The following is a 19,938-nucleotide window of genomic DNA, read 5'->3' as shown; positions in this document are numbered from 1 at the left end:
AGTGAATTGAATACCGAAAAATAATTTTAACCGAAAATTTCTCTATAGCACTCCAGGGAGTAAGATATTAATATAATAGTCAAATTTACTTCACCGTGACCTTAATAACGGTTGTGTTAATGACGGCCTAAAAATTCAGTTTGACAGAACAAGATGGAATTATTTAATTCATTGCGTATAAACTAATTTGGTGTAGCAACATATACGTTTCGTTTCCGGACACAGATGTTTCCAATAAAGAGGGTGCGCAAACGTATATTAGTCCAGTTCGACATATTGGGTATAGAATGGTTTGCCAGCTAATATTTCTTTATATCCTTCTAATATAGAAACATTTTCTTTTAAATTCTAATTATTGATTTCTATTCAAACATTAACTTTTATATTATTAGCACAAAGCTATTATGAAGGACATTTTAAAGGTATATTAAAAACTAGCTGTTGGTCGTGACTTCGCCTGCATATAATAAAAATATAGCATATGTTACTCAGTGATAACATAACTTTTTTATGGTGCAAGAATTTTTGTAATCAGCCCAGTAGTTTTTGAGTTATTTTAATACATACAAAAATACAAACATACTAATCTTTCCTCTTTATAATATTAGTACAGAACAGATAGGTATCAATACTTGTTAAGATATCTATATCAGAAGAAAAAGAACAATGTTACATAACAATTGTATACACACAAAGAGTTTGTTCGTGGATAATTTAATCATTCAATTGTACTCAACACTAACAAGTAGCTGCAGCTCATTATGTTCAGTACAAACTTGCAAACTTGTTCAAGGAAAGCGCTTGATCAAACCATTATACCTTTGCCTCGAACACAATATAAGTGGAACCAAACTTCTGCAGCTATATTATTGGAAAATCATCATAATAGTATTTCTATAGTATTCTCTTATAATTGGTGATATTATCAAAAAGCAAGAGCATAAACTCGTCTTATAAAAGATACCAAAGAAAATCACATGACGATAATGAGATCAAAACTAGTCATTTTCGTCATTGCAAAAAACGAGATTACTCAAACGTAAAAACCTTGAAATCCTAACATAGGATTTTTACATAATATTTCTAAAACATAAAGTAAAATTGGTTTAAATCTTTAAAAACATTTCCTTTCATAGAAGCTTTTGCATTATAAGGAACCGTTCATTCACAAATCGATCGTGGCTCGTTCTTTTGTTAACCAGTTCTCTTTAAATTTTTGATCAAAGAACTAAAAAGCTATCATAAAATAAAAGATTTAATACAAGACTGGTATAGTTCGAAATTAATAAATAAAACAGTAGAGTTAACAAAGTTGATTAATAATTCACTTTAACATATTTATGTTATTTATTACCTAATAACTCCAGCCATAGGGTCGTGTAAGTCCGTAGGGTCTAATTAATACATTAATCATCTGGAACGTATATAAAAAGAATATTTTATACGCGGTGTTGGAATAAAAGGAATTTTTCCAAAGTTGGGTAACAATTGATTAAGTACATCTAAGCGGTGACCTATTTATTATGTGTACGCGAGGCTTACATACGTGGAAAGTATGTATAAACGATCGATACTTTCACACTTACTAATATATAATACTAACTTTTGCTCGCGACTCGGTGCGTGTGGAATAAAAAAAAGTAAGTAGTCTTTGTGTTCTTCCAGACTATGCTCTAACATTTATGCCAAAATTTATAGAGATCCGTTCAGCCGTTTAAACTACAAACTCTAACAAACATCCATTCATCTATCCACCTAAACTTTCGTATTTATAATATCAGTAAGATTTTTAATTAAAATATTAAAATGGAATTATCGCATTATTCTAACTCAATTAGATAAATAAAACGCATATTTTCATTTATTTTTCAGTTAATATTTTAATTAGTTAGCTTATAAAATGATTTAAAAATCCAAGCATGAATAAAGCTAATAAGGCTACAATTTACTGTGACGTCATTATCACGTTTGAAACTTAATTACGCCCATGTCAAAGCTAATAAATACCAATCATAACAGTGAATAAATTTGTTGCGAGGCATAATAGAAAAAATGTATAACCGCAATACAGAGACTTTCAATAGTTACAAAGTTCTCTTACTAAGTGTACGATAAATGGCTGTTTTAGTGTTCATTAGCATCTCTGAGTGCGGCTGTAAATCTACCAGGAGATATTCCATATTCTTATACTGATCATTGTACTGTTAGTGATTCCTTAATAAAGTAACAGTAATCTCTATATTGTTATCAACCTTCTCGAAGCTCCCAAACAATTTCCAGTCGATTGACTTTACAATGGTTCACGAACTGTTCATCGGAGTATGTTAAGTTTATACACAGAAATAAGACCCCAAAATGTAGTACATTATTCATTATACGAGGTAAATGAAAAAAAAAATCGGTTGTAAACACTAAGTATTTTATGGTTTTGTCGCAACAACATAATTGAAAACTTCTAAGGATGGAAAAAATTGCTAAAACTTAAATATTTACATAAATGATTTTACGTTTTTTTCCATAGCGTATGTTCACCCGCAATCGCGCAATCTGTCGAAAGCTGGACGGAACTTGAGAGGAATTAAAAATACCTTTTGCTTCACCGTAAAAAGGTTTAGACCGCTTTGCATTTCTCTAATCCGGTTCTCTGTAATCATCGCTTGGATTCTACTAAGTTCTTATTACTCTTATTTTTGTTCTATGAAAAGTTCCTTGTCTCAAGCAAAAAATGTATCCTATTATATCCTAGTATTTAATATACTCTTTAAATTCCAATCGCGATTTTATCACACATTAAGCAACAGCGTTTATGAAAAAAGTACACAAACCATATAGGAAAAAAGATTCGTAATATTTATGAATGAATATGGATGTTTTAGTAACAATGGAGGCACGAAGTATTAACGACCCTTGTATAGACCAAACGTATGACAAACGAATGCATGATTTATTTTTTAAACTAGCGGTTCCCGTGCGGCTCATCTTCACGATATTATGAAAATTTTATTTTATTGTTTACATTTGTCAAATTATCAATAGCAAATGTCAAATGACATGACATGACAACCTTGGCAATCTTGCTTTCTTGATGTTGGCAGCAACTTATGGTCTTTCCCACATTAGGGTTGATATCTAAAATATATACCCCCTAAGTTTAATGGAGTGAAAATATATAGCCTAAACCGTGACGTAAGTGTAGAGCTTTTAATTAAAAGAATTATTCAAAAATATGTTGTAATTGCTGATATCTTAGGCAACAAAGAAGTGTGTGTTTACGCGTTATCATAATAAGTATAGATAGATTTCATACTGCCATTTACAGTCATTACTTGTATAAAGTATACGTTGTAGACATAAAAATGAAAATAATTCGAAGTTAATACTTGTAATCAAAAGTCGTCATCCAATCAATAAAGTTCAACAAATAACTCATAGTTTATTAGTTTTATTATTACAATTTTATCCAAATTTATCCAAAAATTAGCGCGCATTGTTCAATCAATGAAATATACCTAAATATTGGTATTTATTTATCAATTTCAATGAAATAAAACTGCTGTGAAAATAATTTCGGTTTCAGTTCGACACTTGCATAATTTATCCAAACGCAATTTAATCTTTTACTTGCGGCTACAACTATAAATATTTCCATCGTCCTAGTTTAAATGGATAACATGTATAACCAACCTAATTCAAATAAACACTCAACAAATCTAGTTATACGACGTGTGTACTTCTATTAAACTCGTTTCCATATAAATGCTGCATATCATTAAATGCACAATTTCCTGCTGCATGTTATATGGAATAAATTAGGTATACAAACTTCATTTAATTACCGCTTTTTCCCTTTAAATAGCTGTACATCAGTAGAGCCAAACAAACTCACTACTTAACAAAATAAAGCTTAATTTTCAAAACGTTAGAACCTTCATATAAACATAAGCTGTCCGTGACGACGCGCCCTCTCCATATAATTTTCCCGACCCTCGTATCAGTTTTTTGCACACGGAGCGCATAATCCTAACTGGAGACTCATTAATAAGATAAATGACGTCAGCAGACCGGATTTTAACACGATACGACCGTGACGATAAGTATATGCCGCATATAGCTTTTTAAATTTCATTTTAAATCATTAAGAACGTTTTAAACTTTTTTCAACTAGTAACAATCTAAAGCTTGCGAGGACGAGATATTCTAAACGGCAATTTCTAAGTAAATTTCGGCATGTTAAACTGATCTTGCGACTTTTTAACAACTTTAAAGTTAACAACTTTGTGTCGTGTCGAAAATTATACTTTTTAACACGCCGTTAAAGCTCCAAACTTAGATGCAGAAATTTTGGATAACTTTTTAAAAACTTTTTGTATGTAGTTCATTTGTTTCTGGGTGTATTTAAATTAGACATTAAATTAAAGTGACCAATATCTATCGATCTCTTTGGTGTCTATTTTCCTTCAAATACACCGACTTATGTACGTAATTTATCATATAATAGCAGTTCCCGTGCGGCTTCACCCACATGAAATTATGAAAAATTTATTTTATTGTTTACATTTGTCAAATTCTCAATAGCAAATGTTAAAATGACATGTCATTACAAACCTTGGCTATCTTGCATCCTTGATGTTGGCAGCACCTTATGGTCTCTTTCCCACATTAGAGTTTTTATCCAAAAAAATTATCGCCTAAATTTAATGGCGAGAAAACATATATCCTAAAGCGTGACGTAAATGTAGGGCTTTTTACTAACGAAAGAATTATTCAAAAACATGCTTTAATTGCTGACATCTTAGGCAACAAAGAAGTGTGTGTTTACGCTTTATTATAATAGTATAGAGTATAGATTAGTGGGAAATACTACGTTAAAGACATCTAATAGACACTGAAATGGGAAACCATATTACACGGAACTTCGCAAATAAGATAAAATAGTATCAGGGCGACCTAGTTCATATTGTTCAGTTAATCAACATAAATCATGTTAGCCGCCGACGTGTCTCGTGCAATACATTTATCACGGCCAATTAAGTTAGGCCCTTGTCTTGTGATTACTGTTCCGTATGTGTAATTCATGTGTTGATTTAATTCTTTAACATGTGTACAGTCGCGGAAATATATTTCCTACCCATTTGGCAAATCTTTATTACTGTCAGATTGCATGCAAATCCTGATCCCTTATCGATTTGCACTTAACCTATTTCTTTGCACTTTTATGTAATAGCTCCACTTTTCACTTTATGTGTACGCTCTTTTAAACGCTTTCATGGCATCATTATATGGAAAAAAATGGTCTAAAGCCGCTCTTTTGTTTGCATCGAGTTAATCAATATTTTTAGTTAATTTTGCTAAATCCTATAGTTGAATATAACTGATATTATTTCGAAATGCAGCAATTCTGCAGTATCAACACTTGCGCTATTCGATTCATTAACAAACCATTTATAATATTCAAAATTTTTAATTAAAATTTTATTACAAACTTCTTTCACTGAGAAAATTAATTAATAACAAAAAAATGTCCGATTCCGAAAAATTACACTGCGGTAAAATGGTGAATTCATTTTCTATTGTAAAGTTAACTTTAATTCTGATGCCACTCATTTTCTTTTATTCCAACACGACCATTGTTTCTACTGTCTTCATCTTTTAAAGCCCGGACTGAAATTACAGATAGAAGGGAGTATGGAAATACAATAGTTAATTTCCTATGTAATATCTGAACTACGACATGAATAAGGTCTTTGAAGTTTGCAATTTCGCTGTGCAATAATACTCTATTTGAAATTGTGATAACTTTAAGGAAAGTTCTGAGTAGTTAAAGTAAGTTATCTTATTGTATTATTTAAAAAAAAAGAGGTAAAATAGAGAGAATTGTGACGTCTATTGTCTATTGTCTTAATATTAAACACAGAAAAAAGCTCTATCCATTGTTAGTTATATATTTTGGAGATATTGAATTTTAAAACTTACAGTACTAATTAAAAACGTCAGATAAATATGTTACCTATTTGATCAAAGCATCTTCTTCATGAATCTTCGATAAACAAATGTGATTATACGTAAGTCATTTAAAAATCTAGATACTCAAAAGGATCTAAAAACAAACTTCCAGTTGCAATATCAAAACTATCTCATTCGTTTCACAGCCCGTTACACGACAAACTTGACGTCTCAGAAATATAAAGCTTCTGTCTTGAATCACCTTTGTTATGTCTTTCTCTTCATAATTTACGACAAACGTTATGCAATACGTGCTCTAACAAAACTCTATATTAAAATGTATATGAGCATAACATTTGTTCAACATACTTGAGGAATATTTCTGACTGCATGGATCTATACTAATGTTATAAAAAGGAAAGATTTGTATTTTTGTATGTATTGAAATAACTCAAAAATACTGTGCCGATTTTAAATTCTTTTACCATTATACGTTATCGGTAAGTAACACAGCTTGTGTTTATTTTTTTTTTATTATTTGTAAGGTACTAAAAGTTTAGCGTCGATATTCGATTAAAAATGAATTCATACCTGAAATAGTTCAAACATTAACGTTGATAATCGGCTTCAGTCATCTGTGCGTTTATGCTATGATAAAACTCCGTCTAAAGGAACCCTAACCGATATAAACGTATTAAAGATACGAGATTAGATTTAATAAATCCTTTGATAAAATTAATATAAATGGTTCAAACCCTATCCTATTAGCCATAAATCTTATTTTAACATACATTACTTGAGAACACAAAGCTAAATCATGGGCGAACTTTACTCCCTTATATTAAAGAGGGTTGACATTTTAGAAAGTTCTCAGTCCTTAATATGTTTATAAGATTGCGAAAAGTTGCACTTAGTACTGTTACGTGTTACTTTGTAGAGTCGTATCGAAACTGAGATGAAACAAATCCATTTAAGATACAATGCTTGTAGCATCTGAACATATTAACTATACTTCTGTACTAATATAATAAGCGTAAACACACACTACTTCGTGTCTTAGGATATCCTATCACAGCATATTTTTGAATACTTCGTTCTTTAACAAATTACCCTACACTTACGACACGCTTTAGGCCATATTTTCACGCTAATAAACTTAAGGTTAAATAAATTTTAAAAATGTAAGATAGGGACCATAAACTGCAGGCTACCAACATTAAGAAAGCAAGGTGATTAAGGTGACGGTAATTTTGACATTTGCAACACTTTTTATAATTTCATGCGGATGATGCCGCACGGGAACAACTAGTATAGATAAAAGAGACAAACAGAAAGCATAAAATGCCGGATATTATTCAGAAGTGTTATTTCATAGATTCTCAGTTTTAAACATTGAAACATAAGTTAGTGACTAATTTACTGTTTTAAATTAAGTAGCTACTTAATGTTTGAAGTGTGAAAGACATGAAAAGATTTAACAGGCTTAATACCGTCAAGTTGCAAGTTAAAGTTCGAAGCGGCAAGAGGCAGCCTGCTCGACTTAAATCAATTATAATATTGCAGGCGGAAAACTTGTTAAACCTAGTCAGTATATGCAGGTTTATTCAATTAAAATTTAAAGCACTAAAGTAGTAACTGGATAAAAGCATTAAAACAAAATGATATGGAAATTAAGTGATACGTTATTACAATTTTAAACAGTTCTAAACTTTTGTTAAAATCTTATTTATCATATAAACTACTGGCCCTGTTTTGAACACTGTCGTTACAAATAACATTTTGGCAGACAAAATTCATTTCAAATCTCCCAGTTATTTATGCGACGAGTTTGAGACAACCTCATAACACATTCGTTGTGCATACTGAAAAATTCTATTCCATTCCGTTCGTAGAAAATGTAAAATAAACATACATTTTGTACATAGTACCAGATCTTACTAATATTATAAGTGCGAAAGTTTAGATAGATGGATGGATGGATAGATGGATGGATGTTTTTTAGCGTTTGTAGCCTAAACGGCTTAACGGATCTCCAAGAAATATGGCACAGGTTTAGAGCATAGCCTGGTAGAACACATAGGCTAATTTTTATCCCGGGAATAGTTACGGTTTCCGTGGGATTAATTAATTTAGTTTTTTAATGTTTACTCGATCATTCTGCAACGGTTCAACATATCCTTTTGAAATTTGGCACAGATATAAAATAAAGTCTGGAGTACACATGGGATGAGGTTCATCCCCGAGAAATGTCCGGTTCCCGAGGGATACGTATCTTTTTGTTATTTATATAGTTCTTATGTTTTCTAATACCACGCGGACGAAGTCGTGGGCAACAGCTCGTGTAAAATAAACGTACATTTTATACATAGTACCAGATACTATATAAAAAGAACAATAACTAGTTTGCAAGATTATTATTTTATAAATAAGAAATATTTGTGGCAGAAATAATGAGCAGAGACATAAAACAAAAGAATGGACAATAATTACAAAAAACATATTACAAAAACACAGACTATATTCACAAAGCTTATAAGAGTTATAAAATTTGATAACCATTCAATTTAATTTATACTACAGCTTTTCACATATCGTATAATAGTAATGACACCTTCAACTATAGCACAAAAACAATTTAAATCTAACATTCCTCAAGTCGAATACGTAAATCTTAATACTAGTTCACAACTGAATCATTAGTTCGTCTTAATTTCGACACTAATTGGGTAGATGTAAGACCGACAATGCTAAGAATCTAGACGTCCTGTGTATCTCCCGAAGTGTACTTACGACCCCTCTAAGAGACTGAAATGCTCTTTAGTTTTGTTTCAAAGTACTTTAGCATTACAAGAATAATTCCGTCCGCTACAGCTACAGGCTTAATGATGGTCTTCAAACGGACTTACGTACTTACGAGATGTAACGTCACTACTTTCTTTTCGATGATATAAATGAACAACGAAAGTAATATTTTTATTTGGTAAAAATAAGCCACCACGCATGACAAAAGAGCTATTGATACGAGTTCCAATTTACCGTGGAAAATAACTTGAAATATATACATTAATATAACCATACATTTATGCAATAAAAACGATCCCTAAAACTACTTAACAAAACAGTAATGTATATTTTAAATGAAGACATCTAAAATAACAATAACAAAGGTACATAAACTAAGTAATAAAAAGTAAATTGCTATAACGGTCGAGAAAATGCCATATACCTTTTTCATTTACATATTTTAGCGAAAGACGTTTATAGTCCAAAACGTATCATGGAAAGAGCGAAAACCTGTCGGAGACGGGCAGATTTTAGTGGCCCTACAAACATGTAAATGAAGAGATACGAGTTATGCATAAATCACATGGACATATAGATTTATATTGAACTGAAATAGAGTGCTTTACACATTTATAGGTAAAACATTTTTCCAATATATTAAGCGCAAATAGTTTGTATAGATAATGATATTGCGGAAGAGGTTTCGAATCCCGCAACACGACTTGTCGCGAACTATATCCTAGCACTAGCCTAGAGTTTAGTTGGAATGGTTAAAAGAAATATTAGTAAACTAGCTGTTCCCTTGCGACTTCATCCGCATGAAATTATAAAAACTATATTTTATTGTTTCCATCTGTCAAATTCTCAATTGCAAATGTCAAAATGACATGACATGACAAACGTTTGCAATCTTGCTTCCTTGTTGTTGGCAACAACTTATGGTCTCTTTTCCACATTAGGGTCTTTATCCAAAATGTTTATCCCTAAGTTTGATGGCGTGTAAATATATAGCCTAAAGCGTGACGTAAGTGTAGGGCTTTTTATTAAAAGAAGAATTATTCAAAAATATACTGTAATTGCTGAAATCTTAGGCAACAAAGAAGTGTGTGTTTGCGCTTTATTATAATAGTATAGAGTAACAAAAATCTACTAATATATATTTTTAAATAGATACATTTGAATTCTTAAAGACGTATAAAGCGTGTTCATGTATAGAAATATGTAGTTAGAACGAGAACTTATATTCTGGTATATTCTGAATTGTGGTTGAAATGTAGCTTAAGTAAACGATGTTACAACATGCTATGTTCCCTTGACGCGCCCTCTCGTTGTGGATACGGGTGTGTCAATAAGCAGTTTAATTCCGTCGACAATTTATCGTCTAGGTTTATATAGAGAACTTTGAAACACAAAGAAATCAGACCTCAAATACTTCCAAACATTCTGAACAACAATTTTTTTGCAAACTTGAGATATGTCACATATAGACAGCATCCACACAAACACAATTAAGATAACATATGTTAATTGTATTGTCTATACTAATATTATAAAGAGGAAAACTTTGTTTGTTTGATTGTAATAAATAGGCTCAAAAACTACTGGCCGGTTTTTAAAAATTCTTTCACCGTTAGAAAGGTAATTTATCTGCGAGTATCATAAGCTATATTTTTAATTTCTTTATCATTATCTTTAAATTTCACGCGGACGGAGTTGCGGGCAAAAGCTAGTTATTACTTTACGTTAATATATGCAATTGAAATTCGGAATGTAAATATTTTTTAATAATGTCACACACGAAGCACGGAAACAGCTGGTTTAATAATATATATTAAAAAAAAATAAAACACTGACCAGTAACACTTAACACCGTTAAAACAAAGACAGAGTTGCAGTACAATGACAAATGAAGCGCACAGCATTCACAAAGACCCGACAAACATTAGTTAACGCCCGACAATTAACACTGTTCAAACTGTTACATTTTAAGTATTAAATTCAGTTTTAATTAAACCATACATCACAACAGAAACGAGTATTCATAAATGTTGCAAATTAATTATTACTAGCTGTTGCTCGCGACTTCGTCTCCGTGAAATTTAAAAAAAAATTAAAGATACAGCCTATGTTACTCACAGATAAATTACCTTTCTAACGGTAAAGGAATTATGAAATCGACCGAGTTGTTTTTGAGTTATTCCAATACATTCAAAGAAACAAAAAATACAAACCTTACCACTTTATAACATTAGTATAGAAGTGTAGACTATGTTTGCCATATTCAAAGACAAAATTCAATAATAAAAGATATTTTGGTTAACTTTCAGTCTACTACATTTTTCTATTTCCAATATCTTAGATGTTTAAAATTAACTATGCTTGTGCTTTCCATATTTACAAATTCAAAATTATAATATGCAATACGCAACCCACAGAAACGCCTAAATAAAGAACGGCCTTGAAAAAAATCAGCGTCAAGTTCTACCTCTTATTTTGTTCAAGCAAAGAGCCAACGTCTGTGTAAAAATAATTTAATAAACCGACCGTCTTACTGGAGCTCAACAACAGAATAATGAGAGGCGAAAAAACATCGCCGAATTTCGCAACTTTCCCTAACTGGAGCTGACAACGTAAGTAAAAAAGTTACAATGTTCCTAAATATCTCTAAAGAGATTTCATAAATTTTAAATTTGTACTTTTGAATTTTTATTCTCATTTCATTAATAATTTACAACCTGTATGAAGCAATTAGTAATTATAAAGACATCGGTAAAAACTACCTTATATGCCTCTTAACTTAATCGGGTGTTCATCTTTTGACAAGCTAGCTGTTGCCCACGACTTCGTCCGCGTGGAGTTTAACAAGTTCAAAACTTACGTTCGTCCCTTTTTAAACCTATTACCTAAAGTATTAACTTAGTAGTAATCTACATAATAACAGAAATCTACTTATACAAGATTCAAAATTTTTAAGATCGTTAGTTTGTGCGCTGATTTTTCGGTTACCTTTGTTGTTTGATATCTTCTAAACTATTAGTCCAATTTAAATACTGCAAAGGCTAATTTTACTCTACATTTAACTCTCCTGACGACAAAAGCATTTATTATAACAAACTAGCTTTTGCCTGCGACACTGTTCATCCGGAATTTAATAAAAATTAATTAGTGACCTAAGTGTTCTTCCAGATTCCATTTCTACATCTTTAGCTGTTAATACGTAATGACAAACTACCCATCTATATATAGATATATAGACTTTCGCATTACATGATAAAGTAAGAAAATGAAGCTTGCTTTCTTTATAAAATACGACACCAACTTTTATTTAGGTGAAGTCAGCAAAAAACAGCACATCTGTATGTGCTTATCTCTTTTTTGCCGACTCATGTGCGATATAAATTTGTTTATACTTGTAGTTTCGTAGCATCCTAGATTTATTCAAGGGAAACAAGATTAAGGTGGGGCCTTAATTTACAACGAACACGGCAGTCTCTCACGGCGCAGTTAACAAGACCTACGCAAACAACTGAGGGTACCTAACTCGAATTAAGGTCGTTTATCGCGTCACCACACGCCCTGCCCTATAGCCGCATAACCTCGATTAAAATGCAATCTTAAATTAAGAATAAACTAAATTAATTGAATGAACTGAAATTTTACTACTGAAATATTTTTGACTTTTAGTCAATAATTTAAAGTATTATTTGAGACAAGAAAATTATTAGATTACAAAAAAATAGACAGTGCGTCAATTATTTTTTAGCTTAAAGTTAACGCTTTAATAAAAAAAATTATAATTTTTTTTAGCTTAAAAAATCAACCCTTTAATGATTACCAAAAAAATATAGACAGTGAGTCAATTACAAACTTTAAAAAAAAATGACGCAACATCTATTTTTTTTAAAAATGATCAACCCTCTTAACTTGAAAGGGCTCGTCGCGGATTTTTAACAAATCATTAGTAATGAAAACATTGTTCCGCTTAAGCTTGCTAAATGCAATCTTAACCAGTTACTAATATTATATATGCGAAAGTTTAGATGGATCGATATTTGTAAGAGTTTGTAGCCTAAATCTAAAAGGATAATAAATCTCGATAAAATTTGGCATAGATGTAAAGGATAGTCTGGAAGAAAAAGGTTTTTTTTTAATTCTACACGGACGGAGTCTGCGACGAAAGCTAATAAATAATAAACTACGGAGAACAGTGTGGTGTTACATATCTATGATATATGACGATTCGTCACAGTGTCAAAAAATATAGTTATTTTTTAGAAATCAAAAAACCTACTACTCGTACTGCAAGTTTTAATATTAAGTAATTGGAACCCATATGTCTATTTATATTCCATAGGTTGGTAAGAAAGGAGTTTTACCTGGGGACCGTCCGACTGATTCTGCGGGGAACTTATAAATATTTCATGAAGCTTAAAATAAGTCGATATTTCGTATTACGTTGTAATAAAGTCGCAATTCGCGTGACGAGATTGGTTCAATTTACTATTAATACAATTCCAGCGTCCATTCATAGCAACGTATCCCGCAGTTGGAGCTCTATTGTATCTCTGCATTTGAAAAATTAAACACACCGTAAATGTGTTTGGAAAGAATAAATATGTTAGAACTTTGTAAATGTACAACTTTTTGGTTTATGAGAAAAAAAAATAGTCGCAACGTACTTCACAACTGTGGAATTAAAGAAACCGCACTAAAATTGGCTACGTGAAGAAAATTTTTTGTGAGATTAAAAAAAAAAAGGTGTTAAATAGTCGAATTTTTACTACAAATATTTTATAATACACACAATCAAGTCCTAGTCAATAATAATCCATTTTATCAAAAAAATATAAATGGAAATTAGAATTAAAAAATATACATTTCATTGGCTAACAATGTCATTTGGTGTTAGGTAATTTATTTCAGAAAAATAATATATTTCATGGTCACATTTATGATATAAGTTTGTACGTTTTTAATTACTTAAACTAATATTATAAAGAAGAAAGATTTGTATTTTTATATGTATTCGATTTGCATAAAAACTACTGGGCCAATTTTAAAAATTCTCTCCCCATTAAAAATATACGTCATCACCAAGTAACATACAAAGGCTATAATTTTTTATTACTATTTCCACGAAAAAAAAGTCAATAACAGCTAATAACCTTATAAAGGTAAAACACTTCCATTGAAGTCCAATATACAATAACCGTCTCGGGCATTCCTATCGCAGCTTTTCTGTCTTCTATTGTTCTTTTTTTTAATCTTTTTTTCAATTTTTTTTTCGAAAAAAAATTTTTTCTTCAGTTTTAGTTTTCAGTATCTGTGTTGTTATTAAAGTGTTTGTTTGTGTGTGTATGTATGTATGTACCTTGATGTGCGGCATGGCGAGCACGCGGCGCAGGTCGTGCGCGGCGGCGGCGGCGGCGGCGGCGGGCGAGGGCGCGCCGCTCGCCGGACGCACTCGCGCCGCCGCTTCTAGCGCCTGCGTAACAACAATATTATTAAAGACTAGCTGTTCGCGTGCGACTTCATCCGCATGAAATTATAAATTTATTGTTTGCATTTGTCTAAATTCTCAATTGCAAACAGCAAAATACCAATTACCTATGGCAATCCTGCTTCCTTGATGTTGGCAGCAACTTATGGTCTCTTTCCCACATTAGGGTCTTTATCCAAAATTTTTACCTCCTAAGTTTAATGGCGTGAAAATATATAGCCTAAAGCGTGACGTAAATGTAGGGATTTTTATTAAATAAAGAGTTATTCAAAAATATGCTGTAATTGCTGAGATCTTAGGCAACAAAGAAGTGTGTGTTTACGCTTTATTATAATAGTATAGATATTACACTAAGGGCCTGTCCCACCACTGTCTGATAGAGGCTCAGATAGCTTAAAAAATACGTCACGGTCAGATTTGGGAACAAAATCTGATACTTTACACATTAGATATACAATTTAGTGGGACAGGCCCATGGAATAGAATCTTACTAACATTATAAATGCCAGTTTAGATGGACTTTGTTTTTAACTCTACGCGGATGGAGTCGTGGGCGAAAGCTATAGAACATATATTTATTACCATAAAAATATTACACCTGCTTATTCTAACGGCAAAATAGTATAAAACTGTTGCAAATGATAGCCAGATTAGCATATGCAAAGGGACTAAGCTGTTTCTGCGCTATATTTCAGCTGAATCTATACATTATTTTATATCACCTTTTATCTCACTGTTTTCACAAAATAGCTAAAATAGCCGAATATCAATATGACCTACATGTAATTTACCGTGCCTCTGTTTGCATATTTTACAAACAATCACTAAAACGACATTTAAGACCCGTTCCACCAACTTGTAAATTGTCTTATAATAATCCAACAGTTAAAAAATATGATTTAAATATCGGACTTTGTTCCCTTATCTGACAGTGACGTAATTTAAGCTATCTTAGCCTCTATCAGCCAATGGTGGGATAGGCCCTTAATTATGTAACGTCTTAAACTACAAATTCCACAAAAAAATCTCTAACAATTCTAATAGACGTTCACAAAACAAACTATTTAACATTTGTATCAGTACTCGGCTGTTAGGGTTTCATTGTAAATCATACTATCATACTAATCATACTAATCATACTAATATTATAAAAATGAAAATTTAGATGGATGGATGGAGGGATGGATGTTTGTTAGAGTTTGTAACATAAACTGCTGAAAGAATCTCAATGAAATTTGGCATAGATATAGAGGATAGTCTGGAAGAACATATAGGGTACTTAGTTTTTTTTTTTAATACCACGTGGATGGAATCACGGGCGAAAGCTTGTTGATAATAAAGGTAACACGAGCTAATTTATTCACCTGTCGCGTCTTGTTCCTGGCCTCGGCGGCGGGCGCGCGGCCGCTGCTCACCACCACGGTGCATGCGATGCGATCGTACACCTGTGTTATATACATTTCTATTGAAAATGAACTCTATGTGTAAGGAATAAAGTAGATATTCAATCACAGTGGTAGAGCCTGTTTTAATTTCTTCACACTAATACAGCGGAATAGAATCACACTGAAGCGTTCCGTAGGCTTAATTTTAGTTTTATTTCGCTTTATATCTTTTTTTTTTTCAAGGAAAAGATGGGAAGGGAAAATAGATCCTTCCTCCGTCGAAAGCTTTTATCAATGTAACGCATCTATAATTGCAGATGTCTATAGACAGCGGTCACTTCGCCTTTTAGGCGAATTCAAGTGGCCAATTACTAGTTTGCCACCTTGTGATAAAAATAATGTGCATTCTCTCTACTCGATACAAAACTGTATTTGATATTGCTAATATTTAGCAGAAAGATAGTGGATATCTTAAATGATTGTGGTGTGCAATGTCCAGTATATTGTGAGCCGTGTACTGTATGCGTACTGACCTCCAGCAGGGCTCTGAGCTGCAGGTCGTCCAGCACGCTGTGGAAGAGGTCAGGGTCCATGAAGAGCGGCCCGTCCTGCAGCACCGCCACGTCGTCCAGCGACTCCACCACCAGGTTCACAGCTGGTACAATACAATTTATACATCTATACTAATATAATAAAACTCAAATACAAACATCATTGTTCTCTGTACTTCTAGAGTAGTATTATAAAGAGAAGAGATTTTGATTTTTGTATGTATTCAATTCACGTTAAAACTATTGGACTTTCACCTTTAGAAAGGTTATTTACTTTTTTAATTTAGTTTTTTTTTTCATACAGGCGAAGTCACGAGCAACAGCTAGTGTAGTAATAACCTAATGTTACTGATACAGTTGTCTTTATTTACGACTTTACCCGCGTGAAAATAAAATAGCCTATGTAACTCAGCGGTAACTTTTTGATGGTTAAAGTTTTTTTGTAATCGGCCGGTCAGTTTGAGTTATTTCTATTCATATAAAAATCCAAAAATACCTATATAATTCATCTTTATAATATTACTAGCTGTTGCTCGCGACATTGTCCGTGTAATTTAAAAAATAATGAAAAATAAAGCCTATGTTACTCAGCAGTAACATAGCTTTTTCGTGGTGAAAGACGAAATTACCGACCACACTAGTAATTTTTGAGTTATTTCAATAAAAAAAATGCAAATGATTCCTCTTAACGATATTATAGATAAGAAGGTAATTTAAGTATACCAGCAGCGTTGGCCTCTTCCAGCAGCACCTGCCGGCGGCCAGGCTGCTCCTCCTCCTCATCATCGACTGCCGCAGCGGCGAGGGTGGCGGCTCGCAGCCGGCGCCGGCTGTTGAACTTCTTCAGCTCCTCCACAGTACCAGCTAAGTGGATGCGGTTCTGCTTATCGCGATCCTGGCCATACAGAAACATACAGACGAATTGAGTACCTCCTTTTGGGTAGTCGGTCAAAAATAGTAAATTATTTATAGAAATTAAATTTAATTATTGTATGAGAATCAGAGTTCAGTCATCAAAATGTGGTCTAAATTAAAGATTATATAATTCTTAGTTATTACGAGATAATATTAATATTATCAGTTTGATTGAGTAACACATTACTTATTAAACTTTAGATGAATGTTTGTTTTTATATCTCCATAATGACGTAATGGATGTTAACGAAACTTGTCACAAACGTAGTAAATAGTCTGCTTCCTAAATTTTTAATTCCGCGCGGACGAGGTCGCTATTATCGACAAATATAGTTGATTTCGATGGAAATCAAATATTAACACATTTTTTATCTATTGATTATCAGAAGACTGTCAAATTTAGTGTAAATTGCAGGAATATCAGTGTAATCTCACCCGTATCCAGCGATGGCTGAGCACATCCTGTATGGTGATGCGCTGCGAGTGGTCCACCGCCAGCATGCGCTGCACCAACTCCTTGCCCGCGTCGCTGATGTCGTCCCACAGGGGACCGTCGAACTGCGACAAATCACTCATATACAAAGTCAAATTATTTTGCAACACTGTACATACAATTTGAACAAAATTTGATGTTATAGAAACGTAATTTTTTTTAACTCACGTTTTACTTTTTTTTATTTACCCCTAAATTAAATAGCGTGAAATTACATAGCCTATGTCTTCCTCTACTTACTCTAAGTCTTCCTCGACAGATGGCTTCGAAGAGTCGTTCCCTAGTTCCAGTGAAGGGCAGGTAGCCCACCAGCAGCACGTGCAGGAGAATACCCGCAGCCCACACATCTACTGGTTTCCCATACAACTGACTGGATACTACCTCCGGGGCCATATAATGAGGCGTACCGATACGACCTGTTGAAAAACATTTAACATTGATTTTTAAGAAAAAGGGGGTTAGTATGCGACAACCTTAAATATATGCCATCGTTCTTTTATATAGCATAAAGAGCTACAATATTTTGTACATTATATGTAGGTTTTTAAAACCTTTTTGACTTACGTAGCCTCTTTTCGTCACGCGTCTTAAGGTAAACTCGAATACTACGAGTGAGTTAGACTTCGATTATTTAACAAAAGCTAATTTTGTTTCCTATACATCCCTGCCAAATATACTTTCCCTTCCAAATTATAAAAAGATAGGAAAGGATAGTGTAATTAATAATTTAATAGAAATAACATAAATTAAATTAATTAATCAAAAAGCAACATATGCCTTAAAAGTTGCAAGTGGAAGTCATACTAACTTTAACTTCAATTTATTTAGATTTTGTAAACAATTTTTCTAAACAGCATTTATATTTTTAAATTGCGGCTATAGTTACTATTCATTTATCGCTCAATAAAATAGTTTTCAAGCGAAAATTACCTAACTAAATAACAGTTTTTATGTATATATAATATGTGCTTATTGTACTTGAAAGCCAAATAAAGATATAGTTGTGATTTATACAGACTACATAAACGCATGTTACAATATTCAAATAAGAAGTACAATCAAATGTTCTGATTGGTTCTTGCGCTCACGCACACATACACACACGTTCATATGAATCACAACTACAAATGCAACTTTTTCGATAAAATATCAAAAAATGCTGTCAATTTTTTTTTTACATTTTTCAAAAGCCGCATGCTTTTATCGGTTTTATTAGAATATTTGTTAATTAATAATTACTGTTATTACAATTGTAATATTATTTAATTTAGCCTTAGATGTTATTTAGATTTAATGAATAAATTTTAAATCAAGCCAATGAATGGGAAAGTTAAAAACATTTAACTCACACTAGAACAAAACACAATGATTATGGAGTTTTTAAAAATATTTTGATGTGCTTTTTATAAAGGCGATGTGTTATTGTTGTGAGCTCTAAATAAACACACATCGATACAAAAGGAATTAGCACTAAACTGTGTTTACATGAACGTGTGCTTTTAGTTTATTGCACAGTGCTTGTGAACATAGTGTCCGCTGTACAAGACATTACTGGCATTGATGATATGAGTGATGTGCCGAGGAGATTTGCACGTAATATCCATGCAGTTAGGGCACAATTTCGTCGGTAAATCTTACCATACTCATCTGATTTGAGATACGCTTGGCCCATAGGACCCACAAGAGGTCGATTGTCCATCACCAGTTCTGTACAATACAAGCCCATATCAACAACGTGATAATAACGCTGAATGATAATTGTAATAAACATTAACTTCGAAAATGAATAAAGTATTCGTTTCTAAATAAAAACCAAAAGTGTGTAAAAGGCGACATTAATACCAACATCATCATCTTCCACCTAATCCTACTCCCGTGTTGTCGGCGCAATAGGTTTTTGTCCTCCATATAACTATATCATCTGTCATCTCAGTCATCATTCCCTTTTTGATCATGTCACCTTTCACACAATCCATCTATCTCTTTCTAGTTCTACCACAATAATTACTAATATTAACAATTCTTTACAATTTCGTGAATTTTAAAACACATAATATGGCAAATTACAAACGACCAACTGCATTCGCCAAAATCGCGAAGTTGACTCTAAACATCAAGTGAAGAGGGGGGGGCATAGAATGGTCACGTCCAAAGGCACATTTTTGTAAAAATCACATTTGTTCACAAATTAAATTTCATTTGGAACAGTAGACAAAGAAATATTAAGGACCCGCAGTGAGCTATTGGCTATGGCCCTTTTTTTGGTGTCAGGGGGAAAATCTTCAAAAGATACCCTGCCTTCTGGGGGGAAGGCAGGGTTATGTAGGATTTCACCTACTGAAAACCCCTCGGTGGCCATCGTCTAGT

The 19,938-nt window shown here is 32.6% G+C and overlaps 2 protein-coding genes across 3 annotated transcripts in view; both read right to left on the bottom strand.

The window, feature by feature from the left end:
• The window catches only part of LOC106106294 (peripheral plasma membrane protein CASK), a 102,194-nt gene extending 82,919 nt beyond the window's left edge, over positions 1 to 19,275 (bottom strand). For both annotated transcript variants that reach the window (XM_013286855.1, XM_013286856.1), the window contains exons 1-7: positions 19,210 to 19,275; positions 17,812 to 17,987; positions 17,514 to 17,636; positions 16,887 to 17,058; positions 16,146 to 16,267; positions 15,592 to 15,672; positions 14,099 to 14,212 (exon numbers count right to left, since the gene is read on the bottom strand). In XM_013286855.1, coding sequence (XP_013142309.1) covers positions 14,099 to 14,212; positions 15,592 to 15,672; positions 16,146 to 16,267; positions 16,887 to 17,058; positions 17,514 to 17,636; positions 17,812 to 17,987; positions 19,210 to 19,270 — 849 coding nt within the window. In that variant the 5' untranslated portion in view covers positions 19,271 to 19,275. The remainder of the gene's footprint in view (positions 1 to 14,098; positions 14,213 to 15,591; positions 15,673 to 16,145; positions 16,268 to 16,886; positions 17,059 to 17,513; positions 17,637 to 17,811; positions 17,988 to 19,209) is intronic.
• Positions 19,276 to 19,298: 23 nt separating this feature from the next.
• Positions 19,299 to 19,938, bottom strand: part of LOC106106181 (peripheral plasma membrane protein CASK-like) — a 4,777-nt gene continuing 4,137 nt past the window's right edge. The window contains exon 6 of the mRNA XM_013286728.1: positions 19,299 to 19,318. Coding sequence (XP_013142182.1) covers positions 19,299 to 19,318 — 20 coding nt within the window. The remainder of the gene's footprint in view (positions 19,319 to 19,938) is intronic.

This window comes from Papilio polytes, unplaced genomic scaffold (assembly GCF_000836215.1).
Source record: "Papilio polytes unplaced genomic scaffold, Ppol_1.0 DF822289.1, whole genome shotgun sequence".
Taxonomy (NCBI): domain Eukaryota; kingdom Metazoa; phylum Arthropoda; class Insecta; order Lepidoptera; family Papilionidae; genus Papilio; species Papilio polytes.
Note: the sequence above shows the minus strand (reverse complement) of the source record. Positions and strands in the feature narration are given on the sequence as shown.